At 35.1% G+C, this 27,370-nt stretch overlaps 1 protein-coding gene across 1 annotated transcript in view; it reads left to right on the plus strand.

Moving 5' to 3' along the window:
- tnfaip8l3 (tumor necrosis factor, alpha-induced protein 8-like 3) overlaps nucleotides 1–27,370 on the plus strand; it is a 46,881-nt gene continuing 19,511 nt past the window's right edge. The window contains exon 1 of the mRNA XM_051135708.1: nucleotides 1–359. Within this exon, the coding sequence (XP_050991665.1) occupies nucleotides 314–359 (46 nt within the window). The 5' untranslated portion in view covers nucleotides 1–313. The remainder of the gene's footprint in view (nucleotides 360–27,370) is intronic.

A 27,370-nucleotide genomic window follows, 5' to 3' on the forward strand; every position in this document is an offset into this window, starting at 1 on the left:
GGGAGGAGGGACACAGAGAAGAGAGAGAGAGAGAGAGAGAAAGAGAGGGAGAGGGAGGGGAAGGAAGCAAACGAGAGGAGAAAGTGGAAGCAAGAGAGTGTCAGTGAAAGAAGCCAGTCTGACTGCACAGAAAAGGCGCTCGGCAAACAGCGCGCACTCATTGAGTCAGTTATATTCTGAACACGGAGAGCTGGTGCATTTGAGCTCGAGAAAACAGTTTTCAGTGCAGGGAGACAGCACAGAGACAGACAGAAACAGAGGAAGTGGAGTGAACAGAGAAGAGGAGAGGAGAGGAGAGCTTCTGCGTGGAGAGATGGACTCAGATTCTGGGGATCAGAGTGAAGGAGAGCTCTCTCCAGGTAAGGCATCAGTCCTGTCTTTCCCGTCTCCTGTTTCTCCAACTCTGTTTGAGCAGCTGTCTGGCGGCGCAGGCGAGCACAGGCACGTGCTGCTACTTTTCTCATTAACACGTTTAACATTCATCATCGTACTCATCCTCCTCGCCCGGCGTGACAGCCTGTGACAGGGCGTCCGTCCGTCCGTCAGTCCTCGAGCGCTCGAGGCGTCTCTTCAGAGCGTTGTATCTTTGGTTCTGCTCTTGGAGGAGAAGTTAATCTGTGATATTTGAGCCGGCTGAACGCAGGGGCGGTGGAAAATTGAACGGCAGCACTTTGGTTTATGGCTGGCAGGGTTCGCAGACTTGAAATGCTTACGGTACCAACCGGCAGACAAACCTAAAACAACCTTGTGGTCACAATAAAGAATAAGTGTAAAATCACTGAAAGAGCTGTGAGTATCGTCCAGAGTTTCAAAAGAGATTTCAGCAAACTGTGCTCAGAACTGCCAAGAGTTGCCATCAAAAGTCAGATATTTCATGTGAACTCATCAAATCGTTCTGAGACCAACTGAGGTTATCCACGCAATGCACATAGATAGATGAACTATCTTTCTATATGCAACATCATATGATATGATGAATAAATCAGCTTTCCATTGCTGTATGGTTTGTTAGGACAATATTTGGCTGAGATACAACTATTTGAGGGTGCAAATAAAATCTAAATATTGAGAAAATCGTCTTTAAAGTTGTCTAAATGAAGTTCTTATCAATGCACATTACCAAACAAAAATTACGTTTTTATATATTTACTGTAGGAAATTTACCAAATATTTTCATGGAACATGATCTTTACTTAATATCCTAATGATTTTTGGCATAAAAGAAAAATTGATCATTTTGACCCGTACAATGTATTTTTGGCTACTTAAGGCCGTGCTCCTTAAGACTGTTTTTGTGGTCCAGAATCACATATATGTTCGTATAATAATGATAAAAACCTTTACAGATACATAGCTGAGGCAAAAATGGCATGCCGATATTCTTACAATCAACTACTACAAAAAGTATTTAGCATAGAGAGTCCTCACACACAAAATATAACACATCTTTTGATTTTTAAAAACTGACCTGTGACCAGATTTTTATTTATTTATTTTTCACCTAGAGGAAGCCTTCATAAAACTGGTTTCAGGACTGTTGTGTGATTAAATGTTTAGTCATGGACTAAAGTCTTTTTTACTTTCTGGGTCTTTTTTACTTGACCTCCAATCTTGATGTTGGCAGTCCATTTAGTTCCTTAAAGGAATAACTAAATTCTATCATCATTTACAAACTTTTGAAAAGTCATAAAAGAATATATGAAGACCAAATTTTCACATTTGGCAGAACTATTCCTTTCACTGCAGGACTCCGTTGCTGATGAAGCGTAAATGTGGTAATGTTGTAAAAAGTTGTATGTGTAAGTCATTACATCGCTGGGGCGTCTGACAGACTGTCTCAGTTCTGTATGTTTGCTCGCGGAGAGCTGCTCAGTGGCCCTCTGAGGGAAAGTTCGAGTTCTTCAGCTACTGTGAGGTTTGGCTGAAGGTCTCACTGTAAAGATCTCTAGGGTTGTGGACTGGAGAGGGAGATGCTCTGCTTTTCCATTGGCTGATCAGCTCTGCTGTTTATTTTCTCTCTGTCTTCTTAGCTGAATAAGCCACTAGTTTCAGCCTCAGAAGTCCTGGCCACAGACCACCCAAATCCATTGGCAAAAAATGGCAAGTTCTGAGGAAATTGCCAGTTTCAGTCTGATTGGATGGTCAACACAATTTTGGGAAACAAGAACATCCAGGATTTTCATATGCCTACTTGTGCTGGAAACCAGCAGCAGTAATTTGTCAAATGATGGAGACGATTGTTATAACCATAACAATGAATACCCAGATGTCTAGTTGCAGTGTAGTTAAGTGCACTTTCAGTTTCATGAGTTCCAACAGCCAGGCTGTAAAGGTTAAACACATTTTTATCCCTGTGGTGAACTGGTGATCCATCCCAGGTGTTCCTTGCCTGTCAGGGTTGCCAGATTTTCACAACAAAACCCACCCAATTGCTACTCAAAACTAGCCCAATCATGTTGTGAGGGGGGTCCCCTGTTAAAAAACACGTTCCAGGGGATAAAATGCATGTTTTTTGTCGGAGTTCCCCTGGTAAATTTGCATTTCAGGAGCTTAATCTGCCATACTTTACTGAGCCTCTACAGCATCTCTCCACTACTGCAATCCAGGCACCTTAAATGATGTTTTTAAACAAGGAGTAGGCCCATCTAATCTTCTACTTAACCACCAGAGCATACAAGCAGTCAACCACAGTGTTGGTTCTTCCTGCATCTCGTCACCTGCTCAACTTCACCTCTGTGTGATTATGTCTTTCCTTACATAATCATCATCTCCATGCATTAGTAGTCCCATAGGAGGTATAAAAGCACTTGAATTGAGTCTCCTCCATTGCAGATAGAAATATTAACTCATTTAACTGTCCATTCATTCTAGAGACTGAATGATGCTGGAGCCCATCTCAACACCTCGAGCCACATGGCTTTCCTGCAGAATTGGGCTACTTTAAAGAATTAGTCTTTCAGAACAAAAATTTACAGATAATGTACTCACCCTTTTGTCATCCAAGATGTTCATGTCGTGAAGAAATTATGTTTTTTGAGGAAAACATTTCAGGATTTCTCTCCATTTAATGGACTTCTATGGTGCCCCCAAATTTGAACTTCCAAAATGCAGTTTAAATGCAGCTTCAAAGGGCTCTAAACGATCCCAGCCGAGGAAGAAGGGTCTTCTCTAGCAAAACAATCAGTTATTTTCTAAAAAAAAAAAAAATTACGATTTATATACTTTTTAACCTCAAACGCTCATCTTGTCTAGCTCTGTGTGAAGTTAGGGTATGTCGAAAAACTCCCATCTCATTTTCTCCTCCAACTTACAAATCGCCCTACATCGCTGTTTTACCTTTTTTTGTAAATGGTGTTTGATCTTCTTTGCATGTTCACTTTGTAAACTCTGGGTTGGTGCCTTTGCAGTGATGTAGGATGATTTTAAAGTTGGAGAAGAAAATGAGATGGGAGTTTTTAGACGTACCCTAACTGTCACCACTGGAAAAAAACAGCAAGACAAAACGAGCGTTTGAGGTTAAAAAGTATATAAATTGTCATTATTTTTTTTTTAGAAAATAACCAATCGTTTTGCTAGATAAGCAAAATGATTTAGAACCCTTTGAAGCTGCATTTAAACTACATTTTGGAAGTTGAAATTTGGGGGCACCATAAAAGTCCATTACACGGAGAGAAATCCTGAAATGTTTTCCTCAAAAAACATAATTTCTTTACGACTGAAGAAAGAAAGACATGAATGTCTTGGATGACAAGAGTGTTAGTACATTATCTGTACATTTTTGTTCTGAAAGACTAATTCTTTAAAGTAGCCTGTGGAAAAACCACAGACTTGGCAACTCTATTGCCTGTGGCCCGAGGTGTTGAGATGGGCTCCAGCATCATTTAGTCCCTAGAATGAATGGATGGTTAAATGAGTTTAGATTTCTATCTGCAATGGAGGAGACTCAATTCAAGTGCTTTTATACCTCCTATGGGACTACTAATGCATGGAGATGATGATTATATAAAGAAAGACACAGTTATAGAGGTGGAGTTGAGCAGGTGGCGAGATGCAGGAGGAACCAACACTGTGAATGACTGCTTGTATGCTCTGGTGGTTAAGTAGAAGATTAGATGGGCCTACTCCTTGTTTAAAAACAGATTGCAGTAGTGGAGAGATGCTGTAGAGTCTCAGTAAAGTATGGCAGATAGCAGTACTCCGCTGCAGACTAGTTTGATAGGAATAAGATTAAGGAACACGTTTAGCAGTGGAATATTGGCCAGATGTTTCCACACATACAGACACACATACATTGTTTCTCAAACACACTCAGTCTCCTCATTATGAGTAACTGCAGAGCTGATTAGAGACACTACAATGCAAAGCCACCTGTCTCTGCAGCTGAAAATGAAATATCTGCAGCTCAGAGGATATTTCATAACTCTTAAAGGAGATCTCAGAAGTGTAGAGTTGAAGATGTTCGAAAGAAAAACGCTGAGCTGCTGCTTTACTTACACATTGCTTTTGTGTATGGTGTGAAAAAGCTATCAAAGTGATCATAACTATCGTTATCTTTCCTATGGCTGGGCTGTGCTCTCTCATATCACAGGAGATAAACTAAATATAGGCCTATAGCAAAAGAATTCACGTGATATTTACGACCGAACATGTCTTGCCTTGGAAAAATAAGTACACTTTGTTGTACTAATTATAGGCTTGTAGTTTAAAGTATATTTTAAAAAAAAAAAACTTCAAAATAATTTAATAATACTGAAATAAAAGACTACTTGAAAAGTGTGCACTTTAACAGTTTTACTTTAAAGTCCATTTTAAATCATTGTTTTATTTAATTTTTGTCATGCTTTGAAGAGACACTTATTTTGATGTGTTGATTAACAAAATCACATGCAAAGGACTTTTGCAGTTTTACATTTAAAGTCAGCGTATTTTGAGTGTACAAATATATGTTGCAAATATATTTAAATACCAGCTTCAGTAGAAATGACATTATAAAGCAATAAGACCCAAGAAGCTGTGGTTTACAGTGAATTTATAACAGCTAAGGGGCGTTGTTATAAATTTACTGTACATCATGGCTTCACACGGGTTATTGCTTTTATAAAACGCTTTTATATTTTTATAATATGCTTTTATATTATTCCATATACATAGTAAGGTTTCACATAATAAAACAGTGCAAATAAAGTGTAATGATAATAATGAAGACATTACTCTTCCACCAAACAATGTAGTTCCTCAGAAACGGTTGTGGTTGCAACAAAGTGGTTACCGAGAAACAAACAAACGTAAACAAAAGTGTATGTTTGTATAGTAATTTACAATAGCTTTGAATGCGGCTCAACCAATCAGAATCGAGGACCGGAACTATCCGTTTTATAAAAGCATATTTTAGTTTTGCATAAATGCGTGTCAGTACATTTGGTAGTACATTTTTATTCTTACATGCTTTTTAAGACAATGAAATTACATTTTAAAATGCACTTAAGTCATACTTAAGTGGGTCAGCAGTTTAAAGTACAAGGAATAGCATGCAATATAAATTACTATGATACATTTTCATGAAATTAACAAAAAATTGAGTGCTTTAAAACTTGGTTTAAAATTCGGTTCGCACTTAAGTATTTTCTTGTAAATTATATTATTTCTGTAATAATTACAAGAGTTGTCTAAAAATCCTGTCTGATTCTGGGCTTCAGGTACCCAGCAGAACACATGTACTCAGGTTGTTTATGTTGACTCTGTTTGTCAATATAAATCAGACACTAGTTGGAATGTCAGTTCTTTCCAAAACCCAGCAGTTTTCGGTGGATACTGCTGAAATGTTTTGCTTTGTGTCAGGGTGTGTTTTAGCAATCAAAGGCCTTGATCTACTTCCTGGGACATGTGTCCATCTTCAGATTGTCTTTCTGGAGAAATGCGATGGGTTGGCGTGGGTGTGTGTTTGTTGTGTCAGCAGGCTTCAGTCTTTATCTCTGAACCAAAGCAGACTGGCACACCGACAACATCGCATACTTTTAAACCGCCGTAAAATTGGCTAAATATCTTTTCTGGTAAATGTACCACATTTGTAATTCGTGCATGCAAACACTTTACAACATTTCAAACACTCACGCTTGATCAGAAATCACCTTTAAAAAGCTGTGCTATAAATGACACCTTTTTAAAATTTTTGCACTTGTTGGTTTTATTTCATGTTATTGAAAATACATTTATCACTGACAGCCTACAGCAAAATTACTTATTATATAATTTGCATATGGACCAGAAGGAGTATTTTTGTCAAATTATTACTCACACTAAATGAATGCCTTAAATCAACAGGCCTAATTATACAGTTCACTTTTAACCAAGTCCAGTTATGAGCCACGTGAGATCCAGCTGTTCTTAAATCTCCACCCCGATCCGCGAGTAACGAGCTTCTTTCTGATCTATTTGTACTGATATCTGACCTGTAGCACCACACGACCAACCAGCAGTTCATCATTACACAACCGACACACCGCAGAGAGAGACAGCGAAGCCACGTGTGGACCAGAGCGAAGGCAAACCTCTCTCTTTTGTGCTTCTGTGTCCTGCCAGAGGAAAATGGGCTCCACCAAAAAGATAAAAGGAGAACGAGTGAGAGGGAATGTGAGAGAGATTTTCCTCCCGCAGCATGAAGAAAGTGTGCGTAAATGAGGAAAAATAGCCATCTAAACACTCTTCTGAGCTTTTTGGCACTTTGTATTTAATTCTGCAAGAGGGAAACAGTCTTAATTTTAGCTTGAAGACAGAGAGACGGGGGGAAAGAGAGTGAGAGACAGACAGAGAGAAATTGTGCTGAAATAAGGGAATATTTCTCATCCACATTTAACAAGAATCACATCAGTGAAAACAGACAAAAGTATGAGTGACTATAAACTCTCCCTGAGGCGTACCACAGCCATTTCCACTGCTCTCTCCTATTAAACGGAGGAATGCTATAGTAAAGCGCTCTTAATTGAACTGCCTCGGGTCTGTCAGGCCTTTATTAGCCTCTGTGTTTACAATGTGGCCGGAGTATTCAGATAATGACAACAATAACGACATTAGTATTTCCAGACGGAAAGGCGGCTAAGAACGCTGTTGGAGTTTTGGATAAGTTCTGTGCATGCTGGAAGAATTCAGTATGCCAATATCATCCTAGCCAGTGGTTATGCTTTGAATGCTGAACACGCTAAGTTGATAGGAGGTTTTAATTCAAAGTTTTTCTTTGGATTTAATTTCCTTGAAAGTTGCTATTCGTAAGTTGTTTTACAAAGTATGCAGCATTTATACAAAATGTGAATATTCTGTATTAAATGGATCATGAAGTGTTTTTTGTTTTGTTTTGTTTTTTTGTACTGTTCTCTGAGGTCCACTTATAATGTTATCAATATTTTTACATTAAAAAATCATAACTTTGAAGTAATAGGCTATTTTCTGTCCTTGTTTTAACCCCAATCCCCCAAGTTTGAACAGGCGTGGTGGATGTAGACTCGGAAGAAAACTCCCACTGCTATGATTAGCTAACGTGTATATTTGACATCCTTTATAGATGGGCCCTGTTCCAAATGGCACACTTCATGTGCGCTTGCACTTATGCCGATTTACCGCCACCTGCGTGTGTTAAGTCTGCTAAACGTGTGCATGTGTCCGCTAAACAGGCAGTGATATAGAATCGGTGGGCGGGGCTAAAGCAGTAGTGACGTAGAAGTGGTGGGCGGGACTAAACAGACTGATGTAGAATCGATGGGCGGGGCTAAACAGGCTATGACGTAGAATTGGTAGGCCAGGCTGAATCGGCAAGGATGTAGAATCAGTGGGCGGTGTTTATCCACACTCTTACATCATAGAGTCAAACATAGTCTACAAGCTGTTGTTTTGGCAGACTGGCTTCAATATAAACCGTTTTTAGACTAACAAGAAAGTTTTCAGTTCTAAAACTTACAAGATGTTTTTATAGTACAATGGCCTCTTAAATGTTAGAAGCTCAAGGCAATTTTGGTTTCTCAGTTCATGGCCTCTTTAAATACATAATGAAATACAGGGATGACCAACATTCGCTCAGATGTACAATGTGGGGAATATTACACTTGACCTTTCATTTGCAGTGAATGAATCAGAAATAATAACAGTAATTCTAATTTCTGCATCTTGAATCATTTTTGACTGAGCTTCCAAAAATAACTTTCATACAAAACTGGAATAACAAAAAAGTGCAATCTGCATTTTTCAAATCAGCAATAAATAACGGAAGAAGAAAAAATACTGCATACTGTATATTGCATTGTTTCTGCTAAAGTTTCCAACTGTAGTTGCAATGCAGTTGCCCCTTTTATTTTGAAGGCGTAACTTTAAAGGGATACTCACACAAAAATGACAATTTTCTTTATTAGAAAAATAATCTCTGTGAGGCCATATAATGCAAGTAAACAGGACCTCCAAAGTTGACACTTCACAGTTGATGAATCAGTGTTTTCTAAAGCAAAACGATAGGTGTGTGAAATAAAATACAAATATTTTTAACTTTTTTTTTTTTTTTTGCTAAAAGTCATTGCCTGTCGTACATGGACTCATGAGTTCAGTAGTAAAGCATGACATAAGTACATTCTGAAGCTCTTACTAAAAAGTGCCATGGATATTTCTCAATGTGTTGATATTTATATGCTGTTCCTTCGGCATCGTTTCCTCTTTCTTTATTGTGTGTGTGTGTGTGTGTGTGTGTGTGTGTGTGTGTGTGTTGTGGGTCTATAGTTAGGGTGTGTATTGGTGCAGGTCTTTATGTCCTTTAGCTCCTGAGATGCTTTATGCATCCAAAATATTACAGCCGAACACTCTGTCTCAATGTGACAGACAGAATTGTTCCCGACTGCTCCATTTTCAAAATTAATATGCATAACTCATAGAATAAATGGCTTCTATAATTATAAAAGCATCCATTTGGAGAGATGTGAAAGTGCGTGAGCCAAGAGTGAGACAGTAACCCTCACACAAACACATCAGGGTTATGAGGAAGCTGGCACGAGTGACTCAGGCTGAGAGCTTTTCTGGACAGGAAGTCACCCACTGAGACTGAGACTGTGGTCAGGAGGGGGGTGGGCAGCGTCTACGCTGGTGACACGAGTCGTCTGTACCTAGACGTGTGTTTTATTTGCTTCTGGCCCAGCTATACTTTATATATATATATATATAAAAATGCCCCCAGAAGCTAGCTCTGGTAAAAACCTACTTTTTTGTCAAGCTCAAAAGAAAAACATGCAGCACGAAAGACTGAAAAATGTGTTTATTCTTTTTTTTTTTAAAGGTTTTTAGGTTTGGCTTAGGGCTTATCTGCAGTTACTTGATTTACATTTTCTGAGGAAAAAAGTGAACTGTGCTAACATCTTGCAGTACTTGATGCAAGGATGTAGTGGGTGGTTGCCAGGGTGTTGCTTTTAACACATTGTTCTCTGTGGTTGGTAGGTGTTTACTTAGTTGTCCAAGTCATAAGAGCTCATACTGAAACAATCACCCAAAAATGAAAATTCTGCCATCATTTACTCACCCTCATGACATTTCAAACTCTTGAAATGAAGGAATGAAGGAATTCAAAAAAAGATATCTTAAAGAATTCAAAGTTCATAAGATCTTGTCATCTATTCCATCAATCGCCAGTTCAAAACTGTAAGTTCGATTGTTTATAAAAATAATAGTACAGGTTTCCTCAACAAGCTGTACAGTTAAACGCATTATTCATGTCTGTAGCACTAAAAGTGCTGAATGAGTAACAAGCTAAAGTTGAATACTTAGGGTTAGGGGTTTGTTCAGAGATGCAGAACGTCAACATTGGTATTCTTGGTGCATCCACAAAATTCGTTGGCTTTGAGCCTGTGGAATACACACAAACACACACACACACACACGTTTGCTTTTTCAATCATGGTGGGTTTTTTGACCGACGTTCCATTGACCTACAGTATATTGTTTTCTTATTGAGTAAGACGACTTAGAGATGTAATTGTACACCAGCAAACTGCATGCTTTCAGATAGCATTAATGTTAGTAGCATACAGGATGCAGGATGAGATATACAGATGTTCTTAAAAAAAACAAAAAAACATACTTTTTATGGAAATAAGCTACTTTATAAGAATATATTTAAGTGCAATCCAGTGTAAAGTTGTGGAGACTTTACTACAAGTGAACAAAATGCATTAGAATTTTAACTTATAATAAATACAGTTAGTTAACCTTTAGAATGTTTTTGATCCACTTAAATAGGACTCAACTCATCTTTATACTTACTGTAAAAAATACTTTTATTGTCATTGAAATATGGTTATAGTGCACTGCTGAATGTACCGACAAACATTTATAGTAAACTGAAATATACTTTAATATATTCATATTTCAACTTGCATCTTAATAATTTAAATGTATTTGTAATTACACATTAATAATAATAAGGTTCTGATTTCAACTATTTAACCTTTTAGTTGTCACCGTCCCCTCTGTGGGACATCTAAGTTTACTTCACCATATTACAAATAAATCCTAATCTAATCATGACAAACTATACATTGTTGGAAAGGTCTAAGACTCCCAAATAGATATTTTATCGTATTTTTGTGGTACAAATTATGTAGGAAAAGTAATAGATTCATATATGTCAAGAGTGCAACTTAAAAAAAAAAAGAAAATCTATGTCATAACATGAGTTCTGACCTTGGTCACAAAAGACTTTCTTCGCGTTAGAAATCATAAGAAATGATATATCTGTAGCGTGTTGACTTGGAAGCGCACGGTGATGGAGAAATCCAAAATAAATCTTTAATTATAAATCCACTGGAACACAGGAGACAACTAAAACAACTTCAACATACATCTACATTAACACAAGACAAAGGGACAGAGGAAAACCCACAGCTTATGAAGATTGGAACGCAATCAGTGGAAACAGAAACAGGTGCGGGGCTAATTAACAATCAAACTAAAGAGAAAAGAAAAATAACCAAATATGGACAAACAGGAAAAAGGCTAGGGGGAAAACATGTAAACAAAAGTCCAAAATCCTGACAATATCAGTTCAAAACTTAAAATCTCAAAATTCATCCTTTGAAAGCCATTTTAAAACCAGACATTGCATTACCATGGAAAATGTACATTAAAATCATATTACAAAATGTTTTCTTTCATGAATTATAAAAAATTTAACCTGGATAGTGCATTTTTACATCTCGGTTCAAAAATGGGAGTGGTTAAAATATGCTAACTTTTAAAATAATATTGAATAGCTCATTACAGTTGAAACTGTAATCACTTTACATGTGACTAACCCTGTAGTCAACACATCACAATAGGTGTAATTCTTTAAAGCACGACAAAAGATTTTTAAAAAAAAAAATACTTAAGTACTTTTAGTTTGACATTATTAAAAAGTGTACTTAAGTGTGTTAATAAAGCAATAAGCTCCACGAAGTCGCGGTTTATGGGTAAATTTACCAAAAAAAAAAAGTGGTTGCCGAGCAATACACAAATGTAAACAAAGGTGACCGGCTCAACCAATCAGAATCTTTCTTTTTTTAAATTTACGTTTAAGATTTTAAGTACAAGTGCAGATTCAATACAATTGAGTGCACTTTTTTTCAAAAGAATAGTTCACCCAAAAATTTAAACTGTTTTTTCCATGCAATGACAAAGGGGTTGTATTGGAGCCTACTGACTTTCCTTACATTGAAAAAAAAAAAAGCACAAAGAATTGAATTCAAACTGAAAGAAATAAAAGAATTAGTGTTGATCCTACCTTGTCAGTACATCTTTTTTTAGGGAAGTGTGGTTTATAACAAACTTGTTTTACTCATCTAAGCGTCATTCTCACTATAGTTATTTGTGGTTTGGGAAAAATCTTGAATAAGTTGTGACAGTGAGTTTGGGCGACACAAAGGTAAAGGTATCAGGGTTCGTCTGGCATTTCAAGATCTACTGGGAGCGACTTAAAACTGTTAGCTTCCATTTAAAAATCAGCTGCCGGGTGCAAACCTCTTGCGGTTTCTGCTGAGTCTGGAAAACGCACGTGCGTGCCAGACGAAAGGGAGCGTAACTCTGCCCTCAAAGGCTTCCTTAAATCCGTATAATCACCCCAGGCTGTTCTGGCTTCGCTTCTGGAGGAGGACACTTATATTTGACGTCGGTTGGCCAGTCTTCTTTCTACTCATGGTTTTTTTCCCTTTGTTGTCTGTTTTTAGACTCACCAAAGTCTAAATAATCACAGAGCAGCTGCTCACAGTGATATCGCAAACAGCAGATGAACATTTAACTCTTTAAATCTGTCATTATGTCTGGAGTGCTGAGCCATTATTAGATCTGATTTCATGCTAAGTGTCTGATTAGCTTCTCTTCGCCAGTCATTATTAGTCAAACCCCTACCACCGGGCAAATAACACGCTCTTTTAAAACTGACGACTGCAAGATATTAAATCGTTAGGAACTACAATTATAGTTAATGTAATATTTAAAACTCACTGTGATATCAAATATGACACTGAACAGGCTCGCAGTGGGACGTTTCTAGGGTCAGTTGATATTCTGGGCTCAGTCCAGACATCTGTGGAGGCGTATGGTGCCATTCTTTGATGAATTATCAGAGTATAATACGCTGTAACACACATTCAAATAAATATTTAAACAGCGAGTCATTTTATGCAGTTAATATTTTAAATCTAAAACTCACGATATGCAACTTCAAAGGATTTAAACTGTACAGTTTGTTTCATTAGTTTTTTCCATTTGTGCATGTATATATTATTATTTTTAGAGTTTGTTTATTTAGTTTTGTGTGTTTGCTTGTACATATAATTTAGACAAACAAATAAAATCTAAATCATAAAAAATGAGATAGGCTGGGATTCTGGCTTGTTACAAGGAGTGCTTGAAAGAAAGAAAAAAACTGGCAAACAAGTTCTTGACATCTTGCCTTAATAAAAGCATTTTGCAAAATATGCCAAACTTGTATCATAAAGTTTGTCAGTGTTCTGTTTTGCTATCAGAATTATGCCTCTGCAATATCCAGTGTTTACTACATCTGCATGGAGGGAAACTGACCAACACCAACACACATTTTAAGCATCTGAATAGTTTATGTGTTTTCTGCAGACCAGAACGGTGTGTCATTATTTAAATGAGCTTCTGTTATGGACTAGTGGAATAAACCAGTGCATATAAACCCATCTGAAATAATTGATGTCAAACGCACATGGCCCTTTTCACACCTTTGGAATACATGTTACTCATTCCTGTCCGTCATTGTAGTCATCCGTGTGGTCAAGAGCACTTTCAGTGTGCATTTACACAACACACACACACACACACACACAATATATGTGACCACAGCTTTGCTGTAAATCATTGTTTAAATATGAAAGCCTATGAGTAGCACAGGGGTGGTGTAATTTTGTAGGCCTGCCCGGAAATTAGTATCGCTCTGGTTCCTTCAATACAACCCAAGCGGATTTTTCCATTGACTTTTGGACAGATGCAGAATATACACTCTGTGACCAACAAAAGTTCATGATTCTTATGCATAATCTTTACAAAAGAACATGATGAAATTTGAAGTCCAAATACAATCAGCAGAAGTAAAATCTAAAGCTCATTTCTATAGTCTGGTGGATTTTGGACTGAGCAGACTTGTTGTGATAATTAATATTAATTAGGAAGGTGAGACATTGCAGGTGAATAGAAAAGAATAGAATAGAAAAAAAAAAAAAACCTAACAGTTATCACCTTACTTGCCCAGTTGATTGATTACACTGATAATTGCAAACATTTTTTGTATTACATATTTTCCAAAATGTTAGGTTTAAATATGCAAATTAGATATTATTTAATGAAATATGCACTAATTTATTTATTTTTTTTTTTTTTTTTTGACATATTAGGGTCAAATGTTTTTACGGAGGGAATTTTGGGTACCTCATTTTGTCACTCCATAATTCAGGAAAAAAAAATCATAATTACATAAAAAAAATAAACAAACAAAAAAAAAAACATATTTTTTACAATTCTGGGGGGAATAAAATGATGTATAAAATCAAGTAAATTATATATGATCAAATCCCTCTGTAAAAAAAACAAAAAAAAAAAAAACAAAGAGGATATAGACAGGAATAAAAATGTCAAGTTTGGTGTGTGTAAGTGTTACTGAAGAGGAGATTTATGGCTCAGTGTAGAAAAAAAAACTCATTTTGGGAAAACGACCTTTAAAAATATGTATTGTAATTAAAATCTATTGACACAAATAGATAAAGTGCTATAAAAGAAACAACAGTATCTTTTGGATGTTTCTTGTCCACTAGTCTGAAAAAACAAAAAGCCCAATATGTCAAACTTGACAGGTGCTTGAAAAAACAACGTTTTTGCCTGCAGTGTCTCCCCTTAATTAAAAATTAATTTTGGAAAAAAACATTTTTACATAAAAACATACTGGTCACCCGAAGGGTTGAAATCCTGACCAAATATTTCACATTTGGACTAGGAAACTTCTCCACCCTCTCGTAGCACATGACATTTTTACAATGCAATATGTCACCTTAATAGGGTGAATGTTTATTATGCTTTAAGCCCATTACTAACACGCTAAAAGAAGATTAACATTTAGAAAGGAAATAAAAATAGATACATTTTTTTTCGATTTTCTAAAGAATGAGGAAAAGAGAGAATAGCTTGCAACTAAATCTTTGTTTTAGAAATTCTTCTCTTTCAAGGAAATTATGTCACTTACAGAAGGTCATGTGATTTAAGGATAACACTTCCGACTGTAAAGAGCAAGCAGCAATGTAACAGGAAATGCAATCATGTTTACTCATTTGTGGGTTTTAGGACTCATTCCTGTGGCGCTCTGTGGGTTTTGAAGAACGCTTCATAATATAAGGCTTGACTCTCAGTCAACACTTTACCAAAGAATTGTGTAAAATCATCATCACACAGGGCAGCAGCCTGTGTACAATTAAACACCCAGAATCAAATGAACACCCTCAGAGAGCAAAGCACATCCGTCTCTCTCTAACAAAACACATTTTACAGGCGTCACGTCAAGCCCTGTAATGTACCAGTGTTATCGCGTGACCTACATTTAGTCAGTCAGTCACAGATATCTCTATTGCCATGTTATAAATTGATTTAAAAAAAAAAAACACCAAGGGGCAAAATCCAGCCTCTCACTGTGTCGACAGCTGACCTTTATGTTTAATCACACATTAGAGATATGCAGGCTAGCACAAACACACACACACACACACACACACACTGAGAATAACCCATATATACCTTCTGCACTTTCAGACAAAGGTCAGTGTGCGTCGGTCTGGACTGATATCAGATCAGATCACACAGAGATGTGTGTTGATGCTGGCTCTGTCCCAAATCCTAGTGAGCCGCCTCACTGGCTACTGTCTGCACAGGCCACTGAAGGGAAGTTCACACAGAACGTGTTCTTTCGGTCATAAACAGCACGATGGAGCGCGGTGGAACGGAACAGAATGCAGGGATCGGGACAGTTTTTTAAAAAAAAACACAGTGTTGATGTTTGTCTGAGGCATTAGTACACAAAACAATAATTAAAAAACAGTGCGAATGGAACACAAGAACGTGTCCTGTGTTAATTAACCTTAAAGCATCCAGTAGAGTCTGATGTAAGCATGGAATGAAATACCTAATTGTATGTTCATTACAGTTAAATAAAATAAAATTATAGTTTAAATTCATATTAAATGCAATTTGTTTGACTTAAGTGTGCATTTATTAGGACTTAAGTACATATAATTATAATTATATTTATAATAATTATTGTATTATAATTATAATTTCATAGTATGGGTTAAAGCGTACTGTCGAATGCACTGTAAACTATTGACTTTAAATTTCATATATTCATATATTTAAATATATATTTGTAATATATTTGTAAAGTACTTGAGCATGGTAAATATATATATATATATATATATATATACATATTTTTTAACACAAAACAAAAATATATATTTTGCAAAAAAAAAAAATTTGCAAAAAATTGTGTCATATATTTAAATATATATTTGTAATTTCACATTTGTAATGATGTACATTTAGTACATTCGAAATATGTTTACTTTAAACGTAATATAATAATAAGGACATAAGTACTTACACATAGCATATTATTCAGTACATCAAAACAAGTACTTGAGCATGATATATATATATATTTAATAATTGTTCAAAATAATAATAGTAATAATAATAATATATTTCAATATTTTTTAAATAATTGTTCAAAATATATATATATATATATATATATATAATTTGCAAAAACAGACAAATCATGTTATTTCATTGTGCATTTCAATTAATCTTGAACTGCAGTTGGGTTATTTTAATTAAGTAAAAATAACTAAAAAAAATACAGCTAACTAACACAATAAAAACATGATAACAAAAAAACTGATTTTTGGAAAATTTGAAAAGGCACAGTCTCTGTTTTTTTGTAACTTTTTGTATCGTTTGTTTGTTTGTTTATTTATTTATTTATTTATTTTGAGCTCATTGAAAAGCATCTTGGATTGGCCAAAATGAGGTATCTTAAAGTGATTCCAGCTTGTTTGGATCAGTGTTTGCTTTAACAGGGTGTTTGTGATGGCTGGATGCGAGGGTTTGGAGCACAGCTAATGAGTTCATGCTGCTAAATTTGAACTGTGTCGTCAGAGAAGAGGCTATTGATTCAGAATCAGTGTTTCCTGTTAGTGTGTATTTGGGCTGCAGATGATGAGAAACAATGAAAGTAATCTATACGTCCCACACAGAAAAACAAGACCAGGAGTGATTTCTCTTGTTTCTAGCTCATTTTAGTGGTTACACTCTGCCACAGATCAGATGTTTTATGCCCGGAGGAATGTTTTACTTCTTAGCCAATGCCACAGTGGAAAAAAAAAAATACACTGTAGCATTCTTTTAGAAAGAGCACCAATTACATAAACAACGTTCTTTGAAAGAATATACTTAAGTGTGAACCGAATGTAATGTTTTCAGACACTTACTGTTCAAAGATGAAATTCAGTGAATATGTATTATAATTTCTATATATACATAATGCTATCAACCTTAAAACTGCTTTTTTCACCCACTTACTGCAAGCAGGACTCAGTTATATGCATACTGTATGTATGTCATTTCATGATTTTATTTTAACATGTATTTTTGTAATTGTCATAATTCATATGCAATAATGACATCATTTATATGTAATTTCATCTTTCATGTTTCATCATATAAAGCTAAGGTGCACTGGCAGATGTAGTAATGAGCATTTACGGCGTACTAAAATATACTACTGAAACTTGGATGTCATTAAATTAAATGTATTTGTAATTACACTTGTATTAATGAGTTGCAATTTAGTACATTAGGAAAACTAGAAAATAGAAATTAGAAATAGAAAAAGTATTGTAAAAGTACTTTACATGTGCTTTTGTATGTCAGTCAACACATCAAAATAAGTGTAGCAACAACAGATTAAAACAATTAGAATTGTAGTGAAACTTGTAATAATATTTTTATATGTAATTACATTTTTATTATTTTTATCTTATAAAATATTATTCTTTTCATTTCTTTTAAACAGATAGCAGTACAAATTAAATTCCACCTACATGTGAAAATATTAAATATTATATCAAATTAATGTCATATATATGCTATAAAATCTGCAGTACATATATACATACAAGGAATAGATACTTGACATATTTAATTTAGTTAACTGATAGACAAAACTGTGTAACATAATGTAGCCTATATTTGCTGAGTTTCAGCACAGTTTTGAGACAGAAAGGAAACTCAAATGGAGAAAGCGACATCCTATGTGTTTTTTGTTTAAGTTGATTTTGCTGGTATGAGGAAAGATGAAGTAATCACGCCGGCGCGATTCTAGCAGTGCTAACTTGACTGCACAGTATGTAACATTACTTTATCAACATAAAACAACAGTGAACCGAACATCAGTGCAAGTCTATAATTTACATAATAAATAATAGTTTAGCATTTGGATGCAGCACAAATATGGAAATATTATGGAATATTTGGATTTGTGCCGAATGAGAGAGATAGAGAGGTATTCACAATATGTTAATTATGATTGTAATTGATATTTTATTTGGCCACTGAGGTTGTTTCATTGAACTAGTTCCTTGTCTCCTGACTCAAAGTGGCAAAAATGCTGATGGAAACGTAACTTGTGTAAATGTAAAGAGATTATATGTGACCCTGGACCACAAAACCAGTCATAAGGGTTTTTTTTTTTTTTTTTTTTTTAATTGAGATTTAAACATCAGACATCTGAAATCTGAATAAATAAGCTTTCCGTTGATGTATGGTTTGTTAGGATAGGACAATATTTGGCCGAGATACAACTATTTGAAAATCTGGAATCTGAGGGTGCAAAAAAAAAAAAAAATATATATATATATATATATTGAGAAAATTGCCTTTAAAGTTGTCCAAATGAAGTTCTTAGCCATGCATATCACTAATCAAAAATTAAGTTTTGATATATTTATGGTAGGAAATTTACAAAATATCTTCATGGAACATAATCTTTACTTAATATCCTAATGATTTTTGGCATAAAAGAAAAATCAATCATTTTGCCCCATACAATGTATTTTGAATTTAATTGAATGTTCGTTTTAAATCATTCTTCTTCTTTGAAGAAAAAAGAAAAACATAAAAATAGCACTAATATTAATAAAATATTAAGATAATTGTTTTAGTTTTAAAGCCCATAGAACACAGCTCAGAACAAACACTGTTTTTTTTCTTTCCTGCCGGATGCTCTTTTAATCTGTGCACTTTTCTTTTGTGCTCCCAGTTTTGTACTGTATAAGAAGCTCTGACCTTTACATCAGATTGAAAGCCAAGCAGTCTAGATCAGTCTTTCCAATGAATTTCACCCTCCATCATTGCTCACACTTTCCCTCCCTGTCTCTCCATTTCTTTTTTACATTTTACCCATTTTTGTTCCGTGCGTGTTTCCTCTCTCTGTTTTTCCAGTATGGAAATAGTGAAGGCTCACAATGCTGTGCCAAGCATTCACTCACAGTGAGGCATCTCTGCTGTGCGTCTTTTAAAAGCTGACAGCTCCTCACAGGAGTAAACGTCACTGCAGAGTTGGTGCCGATCCCAGACGAGGAGGCCCACGGCTTTGCCACCACACAACTAATCACACCACCAACTTTATTACAGTGCTTGCAAGACCGCAGTATGATGATGTTCATCTTAGGGTTCGTTCTTAAGCCCTACCCTTGATTATTAATCTTGTTAAGCCACTTAAACTCCATTCAAACTTCCCTTTGTAGCTGTCCCTTAAAGGGACAGTTCACCTGAAAATGAACATTTGCTGTTAATTTCATCACCTTCAAGCCAATATGTAGCTAAATCGTTTTCTTCGATAGAACATTGAAGAAGATTTTTAGCTGAAACCATGCTCTTTAGTGACTCATAAAATACAGTTCAGTAGCTGTTTTTGGGAGTCAAAATAAGCATGTCAAAAAGCACAAAATGAATCCACGTAGCTCCTGATGATATATTGAGGTCTTACGAAGTGAAACAATCAGTTTGTGCAAGAAACTGAACAATATTTACAGTATCATTATCTGTAATCCAGAGCATCAGGCACAAGGGGAAATATGATTCTTTTCAGCGAAGTGGTTCTTTTGGACTATTTGTGTCTATGAACAGGTTCAGTTCACTAGTTTGTTTACGTAATCACGCAATGACATAACATATACACAATTATATTATTAATAATGTTGTGAAACCTGGATGTTTTGCATGTCTAAAGCATAAAAAGTGAATAAACTTGTCTGTACCAGCTCACATTTTTACATAAAAACATTCATTTGGCCTCTTCATTCAGCGGCTCATCTGTCTTTGGTCCGAGTTGAACTGTCTCCTCACTTCAGTCACTGTTGGAGGAACTGGAGCCCTGAATCAGTTCATTCATCACAGGATCAGATATACACCGCTATTTTTAGTCAGACACGTCAAAAAGTGAGTTTTGATTGAGTAACTTGTAGATCTGTGCTGCTTGAGACACAAACAGTTTCGGATGCCTCAGTCTGCTTTGATGAACTGGTTCAACTAGTTCCCCAAAAAGAACCGGTTCAAAAGAATGATTCATTTGTGAACCAAACAACACTCTGAACTGTTTGTCTGAGGCTCTGGATTACAGGTAACAACGCACAGTTTCTTGCACAGACTGATCGTTTCACTTCATAACACCTCTATATATAGCCAGGAATCACGGGTATTAATTTTATGTTTCTTAATATGATTTTATTATTATTATTATCATTATTATTTTTATTTTTATTTATTTATTTTTTAATTAACTGTCATTATATGGACAAACAGTCCAAATATTCTTCAAAATGTCTTCATTTGTGTTCCAAAAAACACAAACAAACTGATTTTATTTTAAGATAAAATTTTTAAATATTTCTACTATTTTACTATTTTTTATTAGAAATATTCAAATGTAATTTATTCCTGTGATTTCAAAGCTGGATTTTTAGCATCATTACTCCAGTCAACATGATCCTTCAGAAATCATTCTAATATTCTGATTTGCTGCTAAAAACATTTATTATTTTTAATATTATTATTATTATGTTGAACACAGCTGAGTACAATTTTTTCAGGTGTCTCTGATGAATAGACAGTTCAAAAGAGCAGCATTTATCTGAAATAGAAACCTTTGGTAACATTATAAATGTCTTTATCGTCACTTTTGATATATTTAAAGCATCTTTGCTAAATAAAAGCATTAATTTCTATAACCCCCCCTCCCAATAAATAAAGAAATTTAATTAAATATTTAATAAAAGTATGTTGACTCCAGGCTTCTGAACTGTATTGTATAATGTTACAAAAGCTTTGTTATTTCAGATAATAATCAAAATATATTCATCAAAAAAACCTGAAAATGTACTCAACTGTTTTAAATATTGATATTAATAATAATTTTAAAGAAAATGTTTCTTGAACAGCAAATCAGCATATTAGAATGATTTTTGAAGGATCATGTGACACTGGAGTAATGATGCCGAAAATTCAGCTTTGATCACAGAAATCAATTACAGTTTAGAATATAGTAAAATAGAAAGCAGTTATTTTAAATAGGAAAAATATTTTATAATATTGCTGCTTTTGCCGTATTTTAGATCAAATAAATGCAGGCTTGGTGAGCAGAAGAGACTTCTTTAAAAAACCTTTGACTGATCGATAGATACACAGATAGATAGATAGATAGATAGATAGATATAGTCATACATATGATACAGTTTTGAACAAATGTATGTCATTTGTAGTATTTTTACTGCCACTTTTTATCAAATCCAAACAGTAGAGTATTTGCAAAGTGAACTGAACTTGCGCTGTATTCTTTTGCTCTCTGTAAGCACTGCTGCTGTGTTTCCTTGCAAATGCAGTTGGACTTCCAAATTATAACTCTCACATTCTACACAAGGTTCCCATTTCAGAAGTCAGATCATCACTCGCTGTCTGTTTTTGTCATTTATTGTTCATGTGGTGATGGCTGCTGGTTTAGAGTAGGAGAGAAATAAGCGCAGAAGCTGTTTTCATGTCGAGTCTGTCCCTCAGGGACCTCACTGGAGAAGCTTTCAGAAATCAGAGTGTTCTCCTTAGAGGAAGACAGAAGAGGGAGAGAGAAATAGAGAGAGACAAAGACAGCAAAACGAGTGGGAACGAGAGAGGTAGCCTATAGCAACATTAGGTTTGAGATAGGAAAGTAAAGATGAGTTTTCTCTTCTTCAGAAACAGGAATTCCCTCAGTACAAATCTGTTCTCAGAAACGCAGAGAGCTTTCATGTGTTCACAGCACATCTTCATTAGAGCTTGTTAAGTTATGAGCGTATGAGATTCGTAAAGAGATGTTGTAGAAACATACTCAGATTTAAAGAAATGTTGATCTCCTGTCAATCACACAAACAATAACTTCAAGAGTGTAAACCACTGATAATGTTTACTCAATTACACTTATAATAGAAGTCTAGTAGGAGGGGAACATTTTACATACTACTTCTAACTCATGACGAGCTGGAAAAGTAAACCTGATTACTTTTTTATATCTGTATGAGGATACCAGGAAAGGACCTGATGTAACTTACTGTAAAGCACTGCCTACACTGTTTTATGAGATAATGCATAACCAGAAGTTCCTCCTCCTAGAAAAACAATTCCACTTCAGAAAGAACAATTTATACTTGCTTAACAAAGATTTTAATGAATCTTCTGCTTATATTGTGAACTGGATTTCCCAACACTTGCTTGACTGGACAAATCCTAGTAGTATTTTGTAGAACACTTCTTTAATTGTGTTAATGTTTTGCATTTTCCATGCTTACTTCCAGTAGATCTTACCAAATAAAAAAAAAAAATATTTGGTAAGATCTACTGGAAATAAGCGTGGAAAATGAAAAAAACATTTGGCACAGGAAAATACAGAAAACAAAGAACATTGGTGTTTTAAAACATCAACATTACCAATATAAACATTTACACAAAAATCATCAGTGTTGATTTCCACTGAACTAGAGCTTCTTAAAATAACATTACACTTTTTGGAATTGCGTTCAGAGCGACAGCAAAGACTCTTGGTTTAACTGGTAATTGGGTGCTTTTAAAGAAATTCAGTGTATGACAACAAATAACCAAATCATAATCATCACTTGAGCTTATTGGCAGTCTATTATTAAAGTAATATTTTGTGAAAAACAGCTTTTATTCATGTCAGATTGTATTGCTCATTTTAGAAATATGTTATTGAAATAAGAGCTTGGCAAATAGTTATTGTCATTTTGTTATTTCCCCATCGAATTATGAGCTCTCATGCGTTATATTTATCTCTTTGTCTCTCTCAATCTTGTAAATGGAAAAAAAAATAAATAAATGATTTCATCGTCCAGAATGCCGAGCAGTAACCCCGTGGGTCTTATGGGACATATACGTGTCTTCTTCATTTCTGACCTCCACATTCTGCATTCATGTTTATAATATATTCATGCTCAAACAAATCAGCACACGCACACACTCAGCATTATTTGTTTATGTAAAATAACATATTTGTTTTGCTGTTACAGATGAGATAGTCGAGTTCTAGAGAAGTGAGTGTGGAGGGGGTGTGAGAGGAGAGCAGGGGTCTGTGTTGTGTCTAGAGTCGTGTGTTTTAACACCTTTTTAATTAATTCTTTAGTGTTTGAACAAAATCTCAGCTGACAGCTTCACACATTCACACACACACAGGAAGGAAAAAATAGAACTGAAGAAATCACACTTTAATATTTCTGCTGCATCTTCTGCAACAGACAGTTTGAGAAAAACAGATACAGAGAGAGATGTACTGAAAACATTTTTAAAACATACTTTTAAAAACGGTATATACTAAAGGTTCAAAATAAATGTTTTTGAACACTTGCATGCTAGTAACAATAAAACTGAAATGTTTGATAGTTTAAATGTATATTAAACTTTCAAGTGCTTTTTTTTACCCTCTTAAGTAAGACTGAAATACATTTTTATATGTGATTTCATAATTACTTCTGTTCCCTAGTAAAAAAGTAATAGATTTAAAATGCATTTAGTTTATACTAAGTATAGTTCAAGTCTGTTAACATATTTACTAGCATATCGCTCAAGACTTACTGATATGAAATTGTAATTAAACTTTATTTGGAGTACTACTTGTGCACAATGCACGTTTCTTAATATTAAGTCTAAAATATGTTTTAATGTCACTATTGACGAGAACTGTTTGATCTTTAAATAATATCAGTCTTTAAAAGCTAAATATTTAAAGTGCACCTAAAGTATAGTTGCAATAGTTCCACCTTAGCACAATCAAATATTCTTATTTAATAGTATATATTTAGTTGGACTTCAGCACTACTTCTGCGCAATTAAAGTGCGTTAAGCTTAAATAAGACTTTAAATATGTAAGTTTAGTATACTAAAAGTACAATTGCATAATATGTACATGTGTTTGTAGTAAACTTAGCATGAAATGAATGTATTTTAGTATATTTATTTTTCACTAGGGCTGTCTTTAAAATGTGTTTAAATTGTAAATGTATATAAATGTACTTTAATATAATTTCTATTGAAACTTGGATGCCATGTATTTAAATATATTGCAATTTAGTGCATATTAAATGAGTAAATTTTTAAATTATTATCAACACTAAAGGTAAAATTATAATCAAATAGTTCTATAAACCATGAGAAAAGATTACTAAAACTTAACGATTAAAAAATAACATTTTAATATGACATTACTTACTAAGTGCACTTTTTAAAAGTGTACTTAAGTCTGTTAAGAAACTTGTAATAAGTGGTTTTTGAAAAATGTACTGCTAAGATTTGAAAAATACAAGTGCACACTAAATATAGTTTTTCACAAGTCCCAGACAATTTAACACAAACACACGCAGTTAGGAGTCAGTTATACAAAATGCATTTTTGTGCATGTTTTTTTAAAGCTGACCTTTTTTAAGTTGAGTGCAGGGTTTTTAGAATGGCACATCATGCATGAGATGCTGCAAAAGACACAAGTGCAGCAGTCAAACATGTCCATCTAGTGCACATTTCCATAGAAGAACAATGGAAAACCTCTCGGTATGGAGGACTACATTCTGTGTAAAATACAGAGCAATATTATCAAAAAGTGCACTAATACTGTATGTACTTTTCTTGTGTTGTGAGGGGTTACTAGGTGGTTGTTTAGTAGCTCAAGCCAAAAGAGCTCACCTCCAAATCTGTGACAGCGGTTCAGAACTGTGTACTGTATGTTCACTGCAGTTTTATTCTTGTACTAAAAAGAAAGCAGCAAGGTAATCTACAAAAGGCAAGATGTTGCCTCTGACTCAGAAGCGCTGTATTCAGCAATCCATTTTTCACTGTAAATGAAAGAGGAAAGTTCCAAGCACCAACTAAATCAAGCTATGACATCAGTGGATTTAATCAGACAATCAAAGATGGTACTTGGCTCTGATATTTTGAGCTCTATATGACTCATGTCACTGTAAGTCTAAGGGACCTTTTTTGTACATTTCATCATCCATCTAATCATAAGACCAATCAAAATCAAAAAAGACCAGTCTGCACAAGTTGAGCCATCATTTATGACCTTTATATCTCATTCTTGCTTAAGTTCCCTGTGTTTGAGCAATATTAATAGTAATGCTTGACTTAGGAAACTAAGCTAATAATATCTTTCTCTTTAGTGCCTTATAAGGACTCATATTCCAACTGTGGAAAACTGTGTCTATTCTATTTCTCCCTGTCTCCTGCTTGTTTAGTATGGGTAATAAACATCAGGCACATTTAGTGATTGATTGTTACACCCTGAACTTTGGTACTGACATTTTGATATGGTTAGAGATGAATATAGGTATATAAATGAGATCGGGAAGCATGATGCATGACATTAAATAATGGATTAGAATAAACACACACACACAAGCAAACAGGAGACCGATGGTGTGTGTGTGTGTGTGCGTGTTGTCTTCGCTCGTTGCTTTGTGCTGACAAAATCATTCATTGGTTTTTCACTGATCTGTAAACACGTCAAATGTAAAAAAGGGAAATGTAAAAAAACATTCCACACTATATAGTGATAATATGTGACAAGTTCTTTCCAACCACTGCGTTCAATCAGAAGATGAATGTTCCTTCCGCTGATCAGAGTTGAACTCAACGACACACCTCTGTCAGATCCCACCGGATCTCTCGGATCACAGACCTGGAATCACACAGAGCAACAGTGCAGTCGCTGTGTCGTAGACATTGCAAAATTGTGTTTTGCCCTTTGTTGTGGTACAAGAAACAAGAACATTAGAGGAATAAATCATTCAAAAATGAAAACTCTGTCATTAAAGAAGTCCACTTCCAGAACAACAGTTTACAAATAATTTACTCACCCCTTTGTCATTCAAGATGTTCATGTCTTTCTGTCTTCAGTCGTAAAGAAATTATGTTTTTTGAGGAAAGAATTTCAGGAGTTTTCTTCATATAATGGACTGCAATTGTGCCCTGATTTTGAGCTTCCAAAATGTAGTTTAAATGCAGCTTCAAAGGCTCTAAATGATCCCAGTTGAGGAAGAAGGGTCTTATCTAGCGAAATGATCTGTCATTTTTTCGAAAAATAAAAATTTGTATACTTTTTAAGCACAAAAGCTTGTGTAGCACAGGCCCTCGGATGCGCGTCCACGGGTCGTTCTTGAACGATTCGTTCATTTTGAACGAATCTTTAATGTGACTCGCGAAGAACGAGTCATCTCGGGGATTGAGTCATTCAGTCGTGCATGCGCAACATCCTATTAGGTTCTGTACTGGAATTAGTTCACCTGTTTCGAGTCTTCGAGTTTTTTGAGTCGTTCGTTCATCTTATGGGGCTGTCATGTGATGCTAATTTTGCTAAAATGAACGAAATGACTTGAAAAAAAGATTTGTTAATTTTGCTGAACGAGACTCAAAGATCCGAGTTGGTAAAATGATTCAAACTTCCCATCACTACTACGAATCACGCCTAAGTTCATCGTCTGTGTACTCTGGCTAAAAAGGTAGAGTATGTCGAAAAACTGCATCTTATTTTCTCCTACAACTTCAGAATCGTCCGACACATTGTACCTTTTTGTTTGTAAACAGCGTTTGACTTACTTGCACTTCCTTAGTCTTTGTAAACACTGGGTCTGTAGTTCTGCCTACGTTCGGCGTGACCTTTCAACCTGATTCAGTTGTATGTAGTGTCGTGAACGCACATCCCAGAGCCTGTGCTCCGAAAACAATGACGTTGTTTCACGATCGTTTCACTAGATAAGACGCTTCTTCTTCAGCTGGGATCGTTTAGAGCCTTTGAAGCTGCATTTAAACTACATTTTGGAAGTTCAAAATTGGGGGCACAATTGAAGTCCATTATATGAAGAAAAATCCTGAAATTCTTTCCTCGAAAACCATAATTTCTTTACGACTGAAGACAGAAAGACATGAACATCTTGGATGACCTAAAGGGTGAGTTAATTATTTGTGAATTGCTGTTCTGAAAGTGGACTTCTCCTTTAAGACAGAAGACCTTCATTCATCTTCAGAATGCAACTTAAGATATTTTTTAGGAAATCCAAAAGCTTTTTGACCCTCCATAGACAGCAACACAACTACCGCATTCAAAGCGCAGGAAGAGAGAACATCAATAAAATAGTCCATGTGACATCAGTGGTTCAACTATAATGACTTTATTCAACAATTTCTTCTCTTCCATGTCAATCGATGTGCATTCACGAGA

Source organism: Labeo rohita, chromosome 18 (assembly GCF_022985175.1).
Source record: "Labeo rohita strain BAU-BD-2019 chromosome 18, IGBB_LRoh.1.0, whole genome shotgun sequence".
NCBI classification, from domain to species: domain Eukaryota; kingdom Metazoa; phylum Chordata; class Actinopteri; order Cypriniformes; family Cyprinidae; genus Labeo; species Labeo rohita.